General features: G+C 47.7%; 1 protein-coding gene across 1 annotated transcript in view; it reads left to right on the top strand.

Annotated features, from left to right (window-relative positions):
* LOC133137754 (transcription factor Sp4-like) overlaps positions 1–16,341 on the top strand; it is a 23,038-nt gene extending 6,697 nt beyond the window's left edge. Inside the window, exons 4-6 of the mRNA XM_061256083.1 lie at positions 5,227–5,371; positions 12,155–12,348; positions 14,797–16,341. Of these exons, the coding sequence (XP_061112067.1) occupies positions 5,227–5,371; positions 12,155–12,348; positions 14,797–15,032 (575 nt within the window). The 3' untranslated portion in view covers positions 15,033–16,341. The remainder of the gene's footprint in view (positions 1–5,226; positions 5,372–12,154; positions 12,349–14,796) is intronic.
* Positions 16,342–16,895: the final 554 nt, after the last annotated feature.

Raw genomic sequence — 16,895 nt, forward strand, 5'->3', positions numbered from 1 at the left:
CTGCCCCCCACTAACTACCCCATCTACTGCCCCCCTACCGTCTACCCCATCTACTACCCCCACTAACTACCCCATCTACTGCCCCCTACCGTCTACCCCATCTACTACCCCCACTAACTACCCCATCTACTGCCCCCTACCGTCTACCCCATCTACTACCCCCACTAACTACCCCATCTACTGCCCCCCACTAACTACCCCATCTACTGCCCCCCTACCATCTACTCCATCTACTACCCCCACTAACTACCCCATCTACTGCCCCCACTAACTACCCCATCTACTGCCCCCCACTAACTACCCCATCTACTGCCCCCCTACCGTCTACCCCATCTACTGCCCCCACTAACTACCGCATCTACTGCCCCCCTACGTCTACCCCATCTACTGCCCCCACTAACTACCCCATCTACTGCCCCCCACTAACTACCCCATCTACTGCCCCCCTACTGCCTACCCCATCTACTGCCCCCCACTAGCTACCCCATCTACTGCCCCCCTACCGTCTACCCCATCTACTGCCCCCGTACCGTCTACCCCATCTACTACCCCCACTAACTACCCCATCTACTGCCCCCCACTAACTACCCCATCTACTGCCCCCCTACCGTCTACCCCATCTACTACCCCCACTAACTACCCCATCTACTGCCCCCCACTAACTACCCCATCTACTGCCCCCCTACCGTCTACCCCATCTACTACCCCCACTAACTACCCCATCTACTGCCCCCTACCGTCTACCCCATCTACTACCCCCACTAACTACCCCATCTACTGCCCCCCACTAACTACCCCATCTACTGCCCCCCTACCATCTACTCCATCTACTACCCCCACTAACTACCCCATCTACTGCCCCCACTAACTACCCCATCTACTGCCCCCCACTAACTACCCCATCTACTGCCCCCCTACCGTCTACCCCATCTACTGCCCCCACTAACTACCGCATCTACTGCCCCCCTACGTCTACCCCATCTACTGCCCCCACTAACTACCCCATCTACTGCCCCCCCACTAACTACCCCATCTACTGCCCCCCACTAACTACCCCATCTACTGCCCCCCTACTGCCTACCCCATCTACTGCCCCCCACTAGCTACCCCATCTACTGCCCCCCTACCGTCTACCCCATCTACTACCCCCCACTAACTACCCCATCTACTGCCCCCCACTAACTACCCCATTTACTGCCCCCCCCACTAACTACCCCATCTACTGCCCCCCACTAACTACCCCATTTACTGCCCCCCCACTAACTACCCCATCTACTGCCCCCCACTAACTACCCCATCTACTGCCCCCCACTAACTACCCCATCTACTGCCCCCCACTAACTACCCCATCTACTGCCCCTCACTAACTACCCCATCTACTGCCCCTCACTAACTACCCCATCTACTGCCCCTCACTAACTACCCCATCTACTGCCCCCCTACCGTCTACCCCATCTACTACCCCCACTAACCATTTTACATTTACATTTTAGTCATTTGGCAGATACTTTTAATCCAAAGCGACTTACAAGTGCATAGGTTCTTCCACAAGTTAAAGCATCACATCCATAACTAGTAAAATACACATGAAGTGCTGTTCTAAGGGAGGTGGGGTGGGGGGGGGGGAGTACATCAGGAGGTAGGACTAAGGTACAGTTTGAAAAGGTGTGTTTTTAGTCTGCGTCGAAATAGGGGGAGGGATTCTGCTGTCCTGACAGTGGTAGGCAAGTCATTCCACCACTGAGGAACCAGAACGAAAAACAGGCGTGAACGTGCAGCTCGACCGCCAGGTGCTCGTAGTGAGGGAACTATAAGGCGACCAGAGCTGGCAGACCAGAGTGGTCTAGCTGGGGAGTAGGGAGTGATTAAGGATAGTATGTAAGGTGGGGCAGTCCCCTTAGCAGCCTGAAATGCCAACACTAGGGCCTTGAATCGGAGGCGTGCGGCAATAGGAAGCCAGTGGAGGCCAATGAGAAGCGGGGTGACATGAGCCGACCTGGGCTGACTGGTGATCAGGCGGGCTGCAGCATTCTGGACCAGCTGGAGGGGCTTGATGGCACACGCTGGGAGACTGGCTAGGAGGGAGTTGCAGTAATCCAGGCGGGAAATGACGAGCGCCTGGACTAGGAGCTGGGTGGCTTTCTCCGTCAGGAGATGACGGATACGGCGTATATTGTAGAGGAAGAACCTGCAGGTTCTGGCAGTGGAGGATACATGTGGGGCCAGGGTGAGGCTGCTATCAAGATTCTTGACCGTATGGGAGGAGGAAACTACAAAGTCCTCAACAGTCAGTGAGAGGTCGATTGACGGAGAGGACTTAGCAGGGATGTAGAGAAGCTCAGTTTTGGCAAGGTTGAGCTTCAGGTGGTGGGAAGTCATCCACGCAGAGATATCAGCCAAGCAGGCAGAGATCTGTGTGGTGACCTGGGTATCGGGGGGGGTGGAAGGAAAGAAAGAGTTGGGTGTAAGTATGGTAAGAAAAGCCATGGGAAGAGATAACAGAACCATGAGACATACTGCCCCACTACCCCCTCTACTGCCCCACCTCACTGCTGCCCCCACTACCCCCTCTACTGCCCCACCTCACTGCTGCCCCCACTCCCACTACCTCACTAATGGAACAGCGCTCAAAGTCGGAGTTATTTATGAACTTGGGGTAAAGCAATCCCACTGAGGCTGGGGAACTCTGACCTCTGACTGCAGGCAGTGTGAAACTAGAAAGCTGCTGGTCTGAACTGGGTAAACTGGGAGCCAATGGGAGGGTGCCCCTCTGGGTGTGTGATGCCAGTTCAGTTTGGTTTGGGAAGGCTTCCCCACAGCATTCAAAAACAACTTTAATCATCACGCTCCACTGAATGATAACCTCATTACTGAACAGTTATATGGGGGTTATATGGGTGTTATGCTGTGGTTATGGGGGGCTATGGCGTACCATAATTAGGTCTGGATGTGTTTCCAGACTGGGTGTAATTGGGGTTTGTTATGTGTCATGTGACAGGAAGTGGAAGACTGGGTGCTCACTCACTTCCTGTGTTGAGGTTGCTCACTGCTCTCCTGCATGTAAAGGGATGTGGTATATACAGGTGCATCTCAAAAAATTGGAATATCGTGGAAAAGTTTTTTGGGGTTTTTTGGAATTTAATTCAAAAACGGAAGCTTTCATGTATTCTAGATTCATTACACATATATTCAGTATCTCATATTACATAAGACCAATCAGAAAAAGGATTTATAATTCAGAAATGTCGACCTTCTGAAAAGTATGTTTAATTTATACACTCAATACTTGGTCAGGGCTCCTTTTACACAAATTACTGCATCAATGCAGCGTGGCATGGAGGCAGTCAGCCTGTGGCACTGCTGAGGTGTTATGAAGCCCAGATCAGCCTGTGGCACTGCTGAGGTGTTATGAAGCCCAGGTCAGCCTGTGGCACTGCTGAGGTGTTATGAAGCCCAGGTCAGCCTGTGGCACTGCTGAGGTGTTATGAAGCCCAGGTCAGCCTGTGGCACTGCTGAGGTGTTATGAAGCCCAGGTCAGCCTGTGGCACTGCTGAGGTGTTATGAAGCCCAGGTCAGCCTGTGGCACTGCTGAGGTGTTATGAAGCCCAGGTCAGCCTGTGGCACTGCTGAGGTGTTATGAAGCCCAGGTCAGCCTGTAGCACTGCTGAGGTGTTATGAAGCCCAGGTCAGCCTGTGGCACTGCTGAGGTGTTATGAAGCCCAGGTCAGCCTGTGGCACTGTTGAGGTGTTATGAAGCCCAGGTCAGCCTGTGGCACTGCTGAGGTGTTATGAAGCCCAGGTCAGCCTGTGGCACTGCTGAGGTGTTATGAAGCCCAGGTCAGCCTGTGGCACTGCTGAGGTGTTATGAAGCCCAGGTCAGCCTGTGGCACTGCTGAGGTGTTATGAAGCCCAGGTCAGCCTGTGGCACTGCTGAGGTGTTATGAAGCCCAGGTCAGCCTGTAGCACTGCTGAGGTGTTATGAAGCCCAGGTCAGCCTGTGGCACTGCTGAGGTGTTATGAAGCCCAGGTCAGCCTGTGGCACTGCTGAGGTGTTATGAAGCCCAGGTTGCTTTGATAGTGGCCTTCAGCTCGTCTGTATTGCTGGGTCTGGTGTCTCATCTTCCTCTTGACAATAACCAACCTGTAGATTTCCTATGGGGTTCAGGTCAGGCGAGTTGGCTGGCCAATCAAGCACAGTAATACCGTGGTCATCAAACCCGTTGCTAGTAGTTTTGGCACTGTGGGCAGGTGCCAAGTCCTGCTGGAAAAGGAAATCAGCATAAAACTTGTCAGCAGACGGAAGCATGAAGTACTCTAAAATCTCCTGGTAGACGGCTGCGTTGACTCTGGACTTGATAAAACACAGTGGACCAACACCAGCAGATGACATGGCACCCCAAATCATCACTGACTGTGGAAACTTCACACTGGACTTCAAGCAACTTGGATTCTGTGCCTCTCCACTCTACCTCCAGACTCTGGGACCTTGATTTCCAAATGAAATGCAAAATCTACTTTGATCTGAAAAGAGGACTTTGGACCACTCAGCAACGGTCCAGTTCTTTTTCTCCTTACCCAGGTAAGACGCTTCTGACATTGTCTCTGGTTCAGGAGTGGCTTGACACTAGGAATGCGACACTTGTAGCCCATTTCCTGGACACATCTGTGCGTGGTGGCTCTTGATGCACTGACTCCAGCCTCAGTCCATTCCTTGTGAAGCCCCCCCAAGTTCTTGAATCAGCTTTGCTTGACAATCCTCTCAAGGCTGCGGTCATCCCTGTTGCTTTTGCACCTTTTACTGCCACACTTTTCCCTTCCAGTCAACTTTCCATGATTATATCCAGTCAACTTGTGAAGGGTGTAAATGAGTGTCTTCTGGACAATTGGCAAGTCAGCAGTCTTCCCCATAAGCCATAATCATCAAGATTAAAACAAAAAAAGGCTTGAAATATTTCACTTTGTGGAATGAATCTAGAATATATGAAAGTTTCACTTTTTGAATTAAATTACGGAAAAAAAGAACTTTTTTGAGATGCACCTGTATGTGTGTAGTTTAGAGTATGGTGTATATAATTCATCTCTTTGGGGGTGAAGAGTATGGGACAGGCCTGGGCTGTACACTTGAGCAGAAGGCTCGAGAACTGAAATACAGCTCTATTAACTGAATGTGTCTGAACGTGTACGTGTGGTTTGGAGCTGAGCGGAGTTTTGATGATTCTCCCCCAGGCCAGGCAATGGGGGGGGAGGGGGTGAAGGTGCAGCCATCCCCCCGGGGGGAGAGCCAGAGTCCCTCCAGCCAGGAGCCACAGCCCAGCAAGAGGCTCCGCAGAGTGGCCTGCTCCTGCCCCAACTGCCGTGAGGGGGAGAGCAGGCAAGTGCACCCTAACTACCCCTCTACACCCTAACTACACTCTAAACTACCCTCCCTACACCCCAACTACCCCTCTACACCCTGAGTACACTCTAAACTACCCTCCCTACACCCTAACTACCCCTCTGCACCCTAACTACACTCTAAACTACCCTCCCTACACCCCAACTACCCCGCTACACCCTGACTACACTCTAAACTACCCTCCCTACACCCCAACTACCCCTCTACACCCTAACTACATTCTAAACTACCCTCCCTACACCCCAACTACCCCTCTACACCCTGACTACACTCTAAACTACCCTCCCTACACCCCAACTACCCCTCTACACCCTAACTACACTCTAAACTACCCTCCCTACACCCCAACTACCCCTCTACACCCTGACTACACTCTAAACTACCCTCCCTACACCCCAACTACCCCTCTACACCCTGACTACACTCTAAACTACCCTCCCTACACCCCAACTACCCCTCTACACCCTGACTACACTCTAAACTACCCTCCCTACACCCTAACTACCCCTCTACACCCTAACTACACTCTAAACTACCCTCCCTACACCCTAACTACCCCTCTACACCCTGACTACTGTCATGACTTGTCTGAACTCCTCAATATGTATACCCCAGCTAGATCACTTAGATCATGCAATCAGCAACTTTTGGATGTCCCTATGTCGAGGAGAGCTAGGACGGGTGACCGGGCCTTTGAGGTAGCTGGCCCCAAGTTGTGGAACAGCCTACCGCCACATATTAAATCTGCCCAAGACATAGATATTTTTAAATCCCTGTTAAAAACCCACCTTTTTAGTGAGGCCTTTATGTCAGACATAAATGGGGAATCCAGATGATGTACTTGTATTTCATTTTATTTAATTTAATTTCATTTCATTTCATTTCATTTCATTTCATTTCATTTCATTTCATTTTATTTCATTTTATTTCATTTTATTTCATTTTATCTCATTTCATTTTATTTCATTTTATCTTTAATTTCATTGCCTGGTTTTGTTTTGTACAGCACTTTGGTCAACCATGGTTGTTTTAAATGTGCTTTATAAATAAAGTTTATTATTATTATTATTATGACCACCCGGCTCAAGTGGACACACATAATGGGGAGACCACACCGTTTGTAACGTTTCAATCAAGATTATTTATTAAAGCACAATTCTATTAACTAAAGCATATCTCAAACAAACAAGTTGATATCAAAAGTCAGTAAATGGGAAGCAAGAAAAGGCAAATCAAAAGTGTGGTGCAGATCAGTGAAATGTGTAGTGCAAAGAGGCCAAAAATGGCAAAAAGGATCAAAAAGGTGCTGCAGCCAGCCCCCGTGAGGCGATGGTGCCGGAGTCGAGCAGAGCCAAAGAGACCGAACAACTGGCAGGAGATGTTTTTAAGCAGTCCCACCAATCAGCTGCTAACCCTAACCCTACACCCTAACCACCCCTCTACACCCTAACTACACTCTAAACTACCCTCCCTACACCCTAACCACCCCTCTACACCCTAACTACACTCTAAACTACCCTCCCTACACCCTAACCACCCCTCTACACCCTAACTACACTCTAAACTACCCTCCCAATACCCTAACTACCCCTCTACACCCTAACTACACTCTCAACTACCCTCCCGACACCCTAACTGCCCCTCTACACCCTAACTACACTCTAAACTACCCTCCCTACACCCTAACCACCCCTCTACACCCTAACTACACTCTACACTACCCTCCCAATACCCTAACTACCACTCTACACCCTAACTACTCTCTAAACGACCCTCCCTACACCCTAACCACCCCTCTACACCCTAACTACACTCTAAACTACCCTCCCTACACCATAACCACCCCTCTACACCCTAACTACACTCTAAACTACCCTCCCAATACCCTAACTACCCCTCTACACCCTAACTACTCTCTAAACTACCCTCCCTACACACTAACTACCCCTCTACACCCTAACTACACTCTAAACTACCCTCCCTACACCCTAACTACTCTCTAAACTACCCCCACACCCTAACTACCCCTCTACACCCTAACTACACTCTAAACTACCCTCCCTACACCCTACCTACCCCTCTATACCCTAATTACACAATAATCTACCCTCCATATACCCTAACTACCCCTCTACACCCCAACTACACTCTAAACTACCCTCCCTACACCCTAACTACCCCTCTACACCCTAACTACTCTCTAAACTACCCTCCCTACACCCTAACTACCCCTCTACACCCTAACTACACTCTAAACTACCCTCCCTACACCCCAACTACCCCTCTACACCCTAACTACACTCTAAACTACCCTCCCTACACCCCAACTACCCCTCTACACCCTGACTACACTCTAAACTACCCTCCCTACACCCCAACTACCCCTCTACACCCTAACTACACTCTAAACTACCCTCCCTACACCCCAACTACCCCTCTACACCCTGACTACACTCTAAACTACCCTCCCTACACCCTAACTACCCCTCTACACCCTAACTACACTCTAAACTACCCTCCCTACACCCCAACTACCCCTCTACACCCTAACTACACTCTAAACTACCCTCTACACCCTAACTACACTCTAAACTACCCTCCCAATACCCTAACTACCCCTCTATACCATAATTACACTATACACTACCCTCCCTACACCCTAACTACCCCTCTACACCCTAACTACACTCTAAACTACCCTCCCAATACCCTAACTACCCCTCTACACCCTAACTACACTCTCAACTACCCTCCCTACACCCTAACTGCCCCTCTACACCCTAACTACACTCTAAACTACCCTCCCTACACCCTAACCACCCCTCTACACCCTAACTACTCTCTAAACTACCCTCCCTACACCCTAACTACTCCTCTACACCCTAACTACACTCTAAACTACCCTCCCTATACCCTAACTACTCTCTAAACTACCCCCACACCCTAACTACCCCTCTACACCCTAACTACACTCTAAACTACGCTCCCTACACCCTAACTACCCCTTTATACCCTAATTACACTATAAACTGCCCTCCATATACCCCAACTACCCCTCTACACCCCAACTACACTCTAAACTACCCTCCCTACACCCTAACTACCCCTCTACACCCTAACTACTCTCTAAACTACCCCCCACACCCTAACTACCCCTCTACACCCTAACTACACTCTAAACTGCTCTCCCTACACCCTAACTACCCCTCTATACCCTAATTACACTATAAACTACCCTCCCTACACCCTAACTACCCATCTACACCCTAACTACACTCTAAACTACACTCCCTACACCCTAACCACCCCTCTACACCCTAACTACACTCTAAACTACCCTCCCAATACCCTAACTACCCCTCTACACCCTAACTACTCTCTAACCTACCCTCCCTACACCCTAACTACTCCTCTACACCCTAACTACACTCTAAACTACCCTCCCTACACCCTAACTACTCTCTAAACTACCCCCACACCCTAACTACCCCTCTACACCCTAACTACACTCTAAACTATGCTCCCTACACCCTAACTACCCCTCTATACCCTAATTACACTATAAACTGCCCTCCATATACCCCAACTACCCCTCTACACCCCAACTACACTCTAAACTACCCTCCCTACACCCTAACTACCCCTCTACACCCTAACTACTCTCTAAACTACCCCCCACACCCTAATTACCCCTCTACACCCTAACTACACTCTAAACTACCCTCCCTACACCCTAACTACCCCTCTATACCCTAATTACACTATAAACTACCCTCCCTACACCCTAACTACCCATCTACACCCTAACTACACTCTAAACTACACTCCCTACACCATAACCACCCCTCTACACCCTAAGTACACTCTAAACTACCCTCCCAATACCCTAACTCCTCCTCTACACCCTAACTACACTCTAAACTACCCTCCCTACACCCTAACTACTCTCTAAACTACCCCCACACCCTACCTACCCCTCTACACCCTAACTACACTCTAAACTACCCTCCCTACACCCTAACCACCCCTCTACACCCTAACTAGACTCTAAACTACCCTCCCAATACCCTAACTACCCCTCTATACCATAATTACACTATACACTACCCTCCCTACACCCTAACTACCCACCTATACCCTAACTACGCTCTAAACTACACTCCATACACCGTAACTACCCCCTATACCCTAACTACACTCTAAACTACCCTCCCTACACCGGAACTACCCCCTGAACTACCCTCCCTACACTAACTACCCCTCTATACCCTAATTACACTCAAAGTACCCTGGGTGTGAACTGGTGTGTGTGATTAACAGTGTGTGTGTGTAACAGTGTGTGTGTATAATGGTGTATGATATGTGTGTGTGTGTAATGGTGTGTGTAACGGTGTGTGTATATTAGTGTGTGCAATGGTGTGTGTGTAATGGTGTATGTAATGGTGTGTGTGTATAATGGTGTGTGTAACAGTGTGTGTATAGTGGTGTGTGTGTGTAACGTTGTGTGTATGACTCATGACTTACCAGTCTCTCCTGGCGGCATTCTCTTCCGATGTCACTGCCGCCAAAGCAAAATACTATCAAACGCAAATTCAGAACTCTGCTTCTAAACCCCGGAAACTTTTCTCCATTTTCTCCTCTCTCCTCAACGCACCACCTCCTCCTCCTCAGTCCTCCTTCGCTGCTGATGACTTCGCTGATTTCTTCGATGAGAAGGTCACAGTCATCCGCAGATCATTTACAACCACCGCCCCCCTTACTGTGCCCTTCCCCCCCTCTAGGCCCATCCCTTCCTTTTCCACTTTCTCCCCCCTTACGGACTCTGATGTTTCTCAACTCCTGCTCTGCCACCGCCCTACAACCTGTGCCCTTGACCCTATCCCCTCTTCTCTTCTCCAAACTATCACACCTGACATTCTCCCATTTGTCACCTCCCTTGTCAACTCCTCCCTGTCTTCCGGCTGTTTTCCGGCATCCTCCAAGAGGGCCCACATCACTCCGCTGCTAAAAAAGCCTACCCTGGATCCCTCCATCATCCAGAACTACCGCCCGGTATCTCTTCTTCCTTTCCTTTCTAAAACTATAGAACGAGCCGCTTCTACTCAACTTTCTTCCTTCTTTTCTAACAACAACCTGCTAGACCCCCATCAGTCTGGCTTCAGATCGGGCCACTCGACAGAGACTGCGCTCCTCTCCGTCAGTGAGTCACTTCATGCCGCACGAGCAGCCTCCCTCTCCTCTATCCTCATTCTTCTAGATCTCTCTGCTGCCTTCGACACTGTGGATCACTCCATCCTCCTGTCTGCCCTGTCGGCAACGGGCATCTGTGGCACAGCCCTGGACTGGATTGAGTCCTACCTCTCTGGTCGCTCCTTCCAGGTTGCCTGGGCTGGTTCGGTATCGACACCTCGGCCCCTCGCCACAGGAGTTCCCCAGGGCTCAGTCCTTGGCCCACTTCTTTTTTCTCTCTACACTCGCTCCCTTGGCCCTGTGATCACTGCACATGGGCTATCCTACCACTGCTATGCGGACGATACCCAACTCTTCGTCTCGTTCCCGCCGTCTGATACGCAGGTTTCAGCCCGTATCTCTGCTTGCCTGAGGGACATCCAGAGCTGGATGGACAACCACCATCTAAAGCTCAACCCAGGTAAAACTGAAATGATATTCATCCCTGCTAATACCTCTCCCCATCTGGATCTCTCCATTTCTCTCGGGGATACCACACTCACGCCGTCACCCAGTGCAAGGAACCTCGGTGTGGTGATGGACAGCAGACTGTCCCTTTCCGAGAACATTGCGGCGGTGACCCGGTCTTGCAGGTTCTTCCTATACAACATACGGAGAATCCGCCCCTTTCTCACCCCCTACTCGACCCAGCTCCTGGTCCAAGCGATGGTTCTGTCCCGCCTGGACTACTGCAATTCCCTCTTGGCTGGCCTCCCAGCGTCCGCCATCAGACCCCTCCAACTCATCCAGAATGCAGCAGCTCGTCTGGTCTTCAACCTTCCCAAATACTCACACGTCACCCCCCTGCTTACTTCCCTCCACTGGCTGCCTGTCATGGCTCGCATCAAATTCAAAACATTGGTGCTAGCCTTCCAAGCAGTTAAAGGGTCTTCCCCAGCTTATCTGCAAAAAATCATCAGACCCTACACCCCTGCCAGACCTCTTCGTTCAGCCTCCACAGGCCGCTTGGCACTTCCCCCTCTCAGAACCTCCACCTCACGCTCACGACTACTGTCTGTTCTGGCTCCACGGTGGTGGAACGAACTCCCCGTTGAGGTCAGAACTATAGAATCTCTCCCCACCTTCAAGCGCAAGCTGAAGACGCACCTCTTCAAGCAGCACCTCTCCCCATCCCTCCCTACCTCCCTGTGAACCTTAATTGTTGTCTCTGTGACTTGCTTTGTGTATCGGTATTTTTAGTTGGCTAGGTAAGCAGTGTTTGGATAGTTAACTTTGGTGACTTTTGCTCTGTTTTGTTTGTTTGTTCAAAAAAAAAAAAAAAAAAAAAAAAACCTTATCTTTGTTGTACAGGTAGCAGTTGAAATTGTACTTCCCTCTAGGGTCTTTCAGCGAACTTATCCCTGGTTATGAGTATGCACTTTGTTGTACGTCGCTCTGGATAAGAGCGTCTGCCAAATGCCAATAATGTAATGTAATGTAATGTGTAACAGTGTGTGTAACGGTGTGTGTAATGGTGTGTGACGGTGTGTGTAACGGTGTGTGTGTAATGGGAGTGTGTGTGTGTAACAGTGGGGACCCCGGAAGGAAGAAGCAGCATGTGTGTCACATGGAGGGCTGTGGGAAGGTGTACGGGAAGACGTCCCACCTGAGGGCCCACCTGCGCTGGCACACGGGCGAGCGGCCCTTCGTCTGCTCCTGGATCTTCTGCGGGAAGCGCTTCACCCGCTCCGATGAGCTGCAGAGACACCGCAGGACACACACGGGTACACACATTATACACACATTATACACACACATTATACACAAAGGTACACACACATTATACACTATACACAAAGGTACACACACATTATACACACAGGTACACACACGGGTACACACACATTATACACACATTATACACACACATTATACACACATTACACACACATTATACACACATTATACACACATTATACACACATTATACACACATTATACACACATTATACACACACATTATACACATTATACACACACATTATACACACATTATACACACATTATACACACACATTATACACACATTATACACACATTATACACACAGGTACACACACATTACACACACATTATACACACATTATACACACATTATACACACATTATACACACATTATACACACACTATACACACACTATACACACACATTATACACAAAGGTACACACACATTATACACTATACACAAAGGTACACACACATTATACACACAGGTACACACACATTATACACACATTATACACACACATTATACACACATTATACACACACATTATACACAAAGGTACACACACATTATACACTATACACAAAGGTACACACACATTATACACACAGGTACACACACGGGTACACACACATTATACACACATTATACACACACATTATACACACATTATACACACACTATACACACATTATACACACACATTATACACAAAGGTACACACACATTATACACTATACACAAAGGTACACACACATTATACACACAGGTACACACACGGGTACACACACTATACACACATTATACACACACATTATACACACATTATACACACACTATACACACATTATACACACATATTATACACAAAGGTACGCACACATTATACACTATACACAAAGGTACACACACATTATACACACAGGTACACACACGGGTACACACACATTATACACACATTATACACACACTATACACACATTATACACACACATTATACACAAAGGTACGCACACATTATACACACACTATACACACATTATACACACACATTATACACAAAGGTACGCACACATTATACACACACTATACACACATTATACACACACATTATACACACATTATACACACATTATACACAAAGGTACACACACATTATACACTATACACAAAGGTACACACACATTATACACACAGGTACACACACATACACACAGGTACACACACATTATACACACAGGTACACACACATTATACACACAGGTACACTCACACATTATACACACAGGTACACACACATTATACACAAAGGTACACACACATTATACACACAGGTACACACACTCATACACACAGGTACACACACATTATACACACAGGTACACACACACATTATACACACAGTACACACACATTATACACACACTATACACACATATTATACACAAAGGTACACACACATTATACACATTATACACAAAGGTACACACACATTATACACACATTATACACACAGGTACACACACATTATACACACATTATACACACAGGTACACACACATTATACACACACATTATACACAAAGGTACACACACATTATACACACAGGTACACACACATTATACACACATTATACACACAGGTACACATACATTATACACACAGGTACACACACATTATACACACAGGTACACCCACATTATACACACAGGTATACACACAGGTACACACACATTATACACACAGGTACACACACACATTATACACACAGGTACACCCACATTATACACACAGGTACACACACATTATACACACACTGTTACACACACCTCACACACATTATACACACAGGTACACACACATTATACACACACCGTTACACACACCTTCACACACATTATACAAACATTATACACACACCTTCACACACATTATACACACAGGTACACACAGGTACACACATTATACACACACCGTTACACACACCTTCACACACATTATACACACAGGTACACACACATTATACACACATTAAAAACACAGGTACACACACATTATACACACAGGTACACACACATTATACACACATTATACACACACCTTCACACACATTATACACACATTAAACACACAGGTATACACACAGGTACACACACATTATACACATACTGTTACACACACCTTCACACACATTATACACACATTATACACACAGGTACACACACATTATACACACACCGTTACACACACCTTCACACACATTATACAAACATTATACACACACCTTCACACACATTATACACACAGGTACACACAGGTACACACATTATACACACACCTTCACACACATTATACACACAGGTACACACACATTATACACACATTATACACACAGGTATACAGGTTCTTGCTGTAATCCTGCTTGTTCCGGGTTTTTCCCAGGAGAGAAGCGGTTTGAGTGCCCGGAGTGCTCAAAGCGGTTCATGCGGAGTGACCACCTGTCCAAGCACGTGAAGACGCACCAGAACAAGCGGGGCGGTGCGTTGACTGTCCTCACCACCGAGGACATGGAGGAGAGCGCTGATGAGCTGGGGTCGCCCGGGGTCGTTACCATGGAAACTCTCGCCGCGCATGGCTCCACCCCCGCCACGCCCACTGCCATGGAGGAGGAGTTCTAGCAGCTCGAACCCGAGCCGGGTCAAACCCGGTCAAACGCGGAACCACTTCTGATCCAAATACTGCTTCATGCTTTTTTGAGCTTGTCTGGTGTACTGGGAGCTATGAAATACTCTCAGACAGTGCAGACCCCACATTGTGGTCCTCTTGGTGGACTCATTTTTGCCAGGCAAGATCTGTCAAGCACAGAAAAGTATTTGTTTTCAAAACAATTATGTATTTTGCCCAGGTCTGGCACAAAAGTGCACATGCACACAAATACACACAAATACACTCATGCACACACATGCACAAGTACACACAAATACACTCATGCACACATATGAACACACACAGACTTTACTCACACATGCACAATAACATGTGCATTTGAATTTGATTAGTTTTTCAAACAGCTATCCTCTTTTTATAGTCATGTTCTTAAAAGATGATGAAATTATATAATTTGTAAATCTTCTGTAAAATGGGGCCACTGTTAGATTGGATGGAATCTGAAAATTGATTTCTATGCACAAAATCAATTTCTGTGTTTAAGTTGTGAAGGGGGATATGAGGTTATTTGTAAACAGGATGGGAGAGGCAGGCAGGCGGTATTTGCACAGGTGCACAAGACCGGTGAACAGGGACAGAATCGTGAGAGGACTGAGGTTCTTCAGTTTACCCATCTTGCTCCTGGGAAACCTGACAGCGCTCTTATTTTACCATAGATTCTCATTTTCTCTTTACCATAGAGTTCAGTCATTCTCTTTACCATGGAGTCAGTCATTTTTGTTTTACCATAGAGTTCCGTAAATCTCTACCATAGACTTCAGTCATTCTTTTTACCATGGAGTCATTATCTGTTTACCACAGTGTTCAGTTATCTTTTCCATAGATTCAGTAATTGTCTTTATAATAGAATTCAACAAGCTTAATACACTTTGTGAAAAGCACAGAAGAATTCAGATGTAGTGACAGTGCATACATTAGGAAAGTTGCGGACTGAAGTAGGTTTTTTTATATGATGAAAACAATCTAGCTTTCTACTATGACAAAGCAGCTGAAAGTGATGTAAGTAAGACAATCTGAGACTATGTTTACATTAGTATACTATTATATACTATTATTATTACTATTACTGTTAGTAGTAGTAATAGTAGTAGCAGTAATAATAATAGTAATAATAAAATTATAATATGAGCTGATTTGTTGTATAAAAGTGATCTCACTCACTACAGGAGCGGATATCTGACTAACTGCAGTAAAATGCCTTAACACAGAACACACACAGCGCTGGGGAGGAGCAAACTCAGGTGTGTGTGTGAGTGTGTGTGTGTGTGTGGGGGGGGGGGGGGGGTGAGTGTGTGTGTGTGTGGGGGGGGGGGTGTGAGTGTGTGTGTGGGGGGGGGGTGAGTGTGTGTGTGTGTGTGGGGGGGGGTGAGTGTGTGGGGGGGGGTGAGTGTGTGTGTGTGTGTGGGGGGGGGGGTGAGTGTGTGTGTGTGAGTGTGTGTGTGGGGGGAGTGGAGACCTCAGAGTGAGCACAATGGTACCAGACTTTGCGTGACGTGCAATACTGCGACGTTTGACACTTTGTAGCAATGCCCCGCTGATCAGTGCAACACTGACACTTTAGCGACTGCGTGGAGCACAAACCTCTCATTGCTCAACAGCCACAGTCCTGTCTGCTAGCGCCCCCTGGAGGCCGGCAGTGCTCCTGCAGCGATGGCCTATGGGTAGTGTAGTTTCATGGGGCCTCTTCACACTGAGCGCTGATCTTGTTCATTCCGGACCGTTTGGTCCCGTTTTAGTGTTACACCAGACCCTATTACTCTCGTGTCTGTTCCTGCGACGTCCGCTGGTCTTTTTCTGTTCCTCTGACCCACATA

The sequence above is a fragment of the Conger conger genome, chromosome 9, assembly GCF_963514075.1.
Source record: "Conger conger chromosome 9, fConCon1.1, whole genome shotgun sequence".
Lineage (NCBI taxonomy): Eukaryota > Metazoa > Chordata > Actinopteri > Anguilliformes > Congridae > Conger > Conger conger.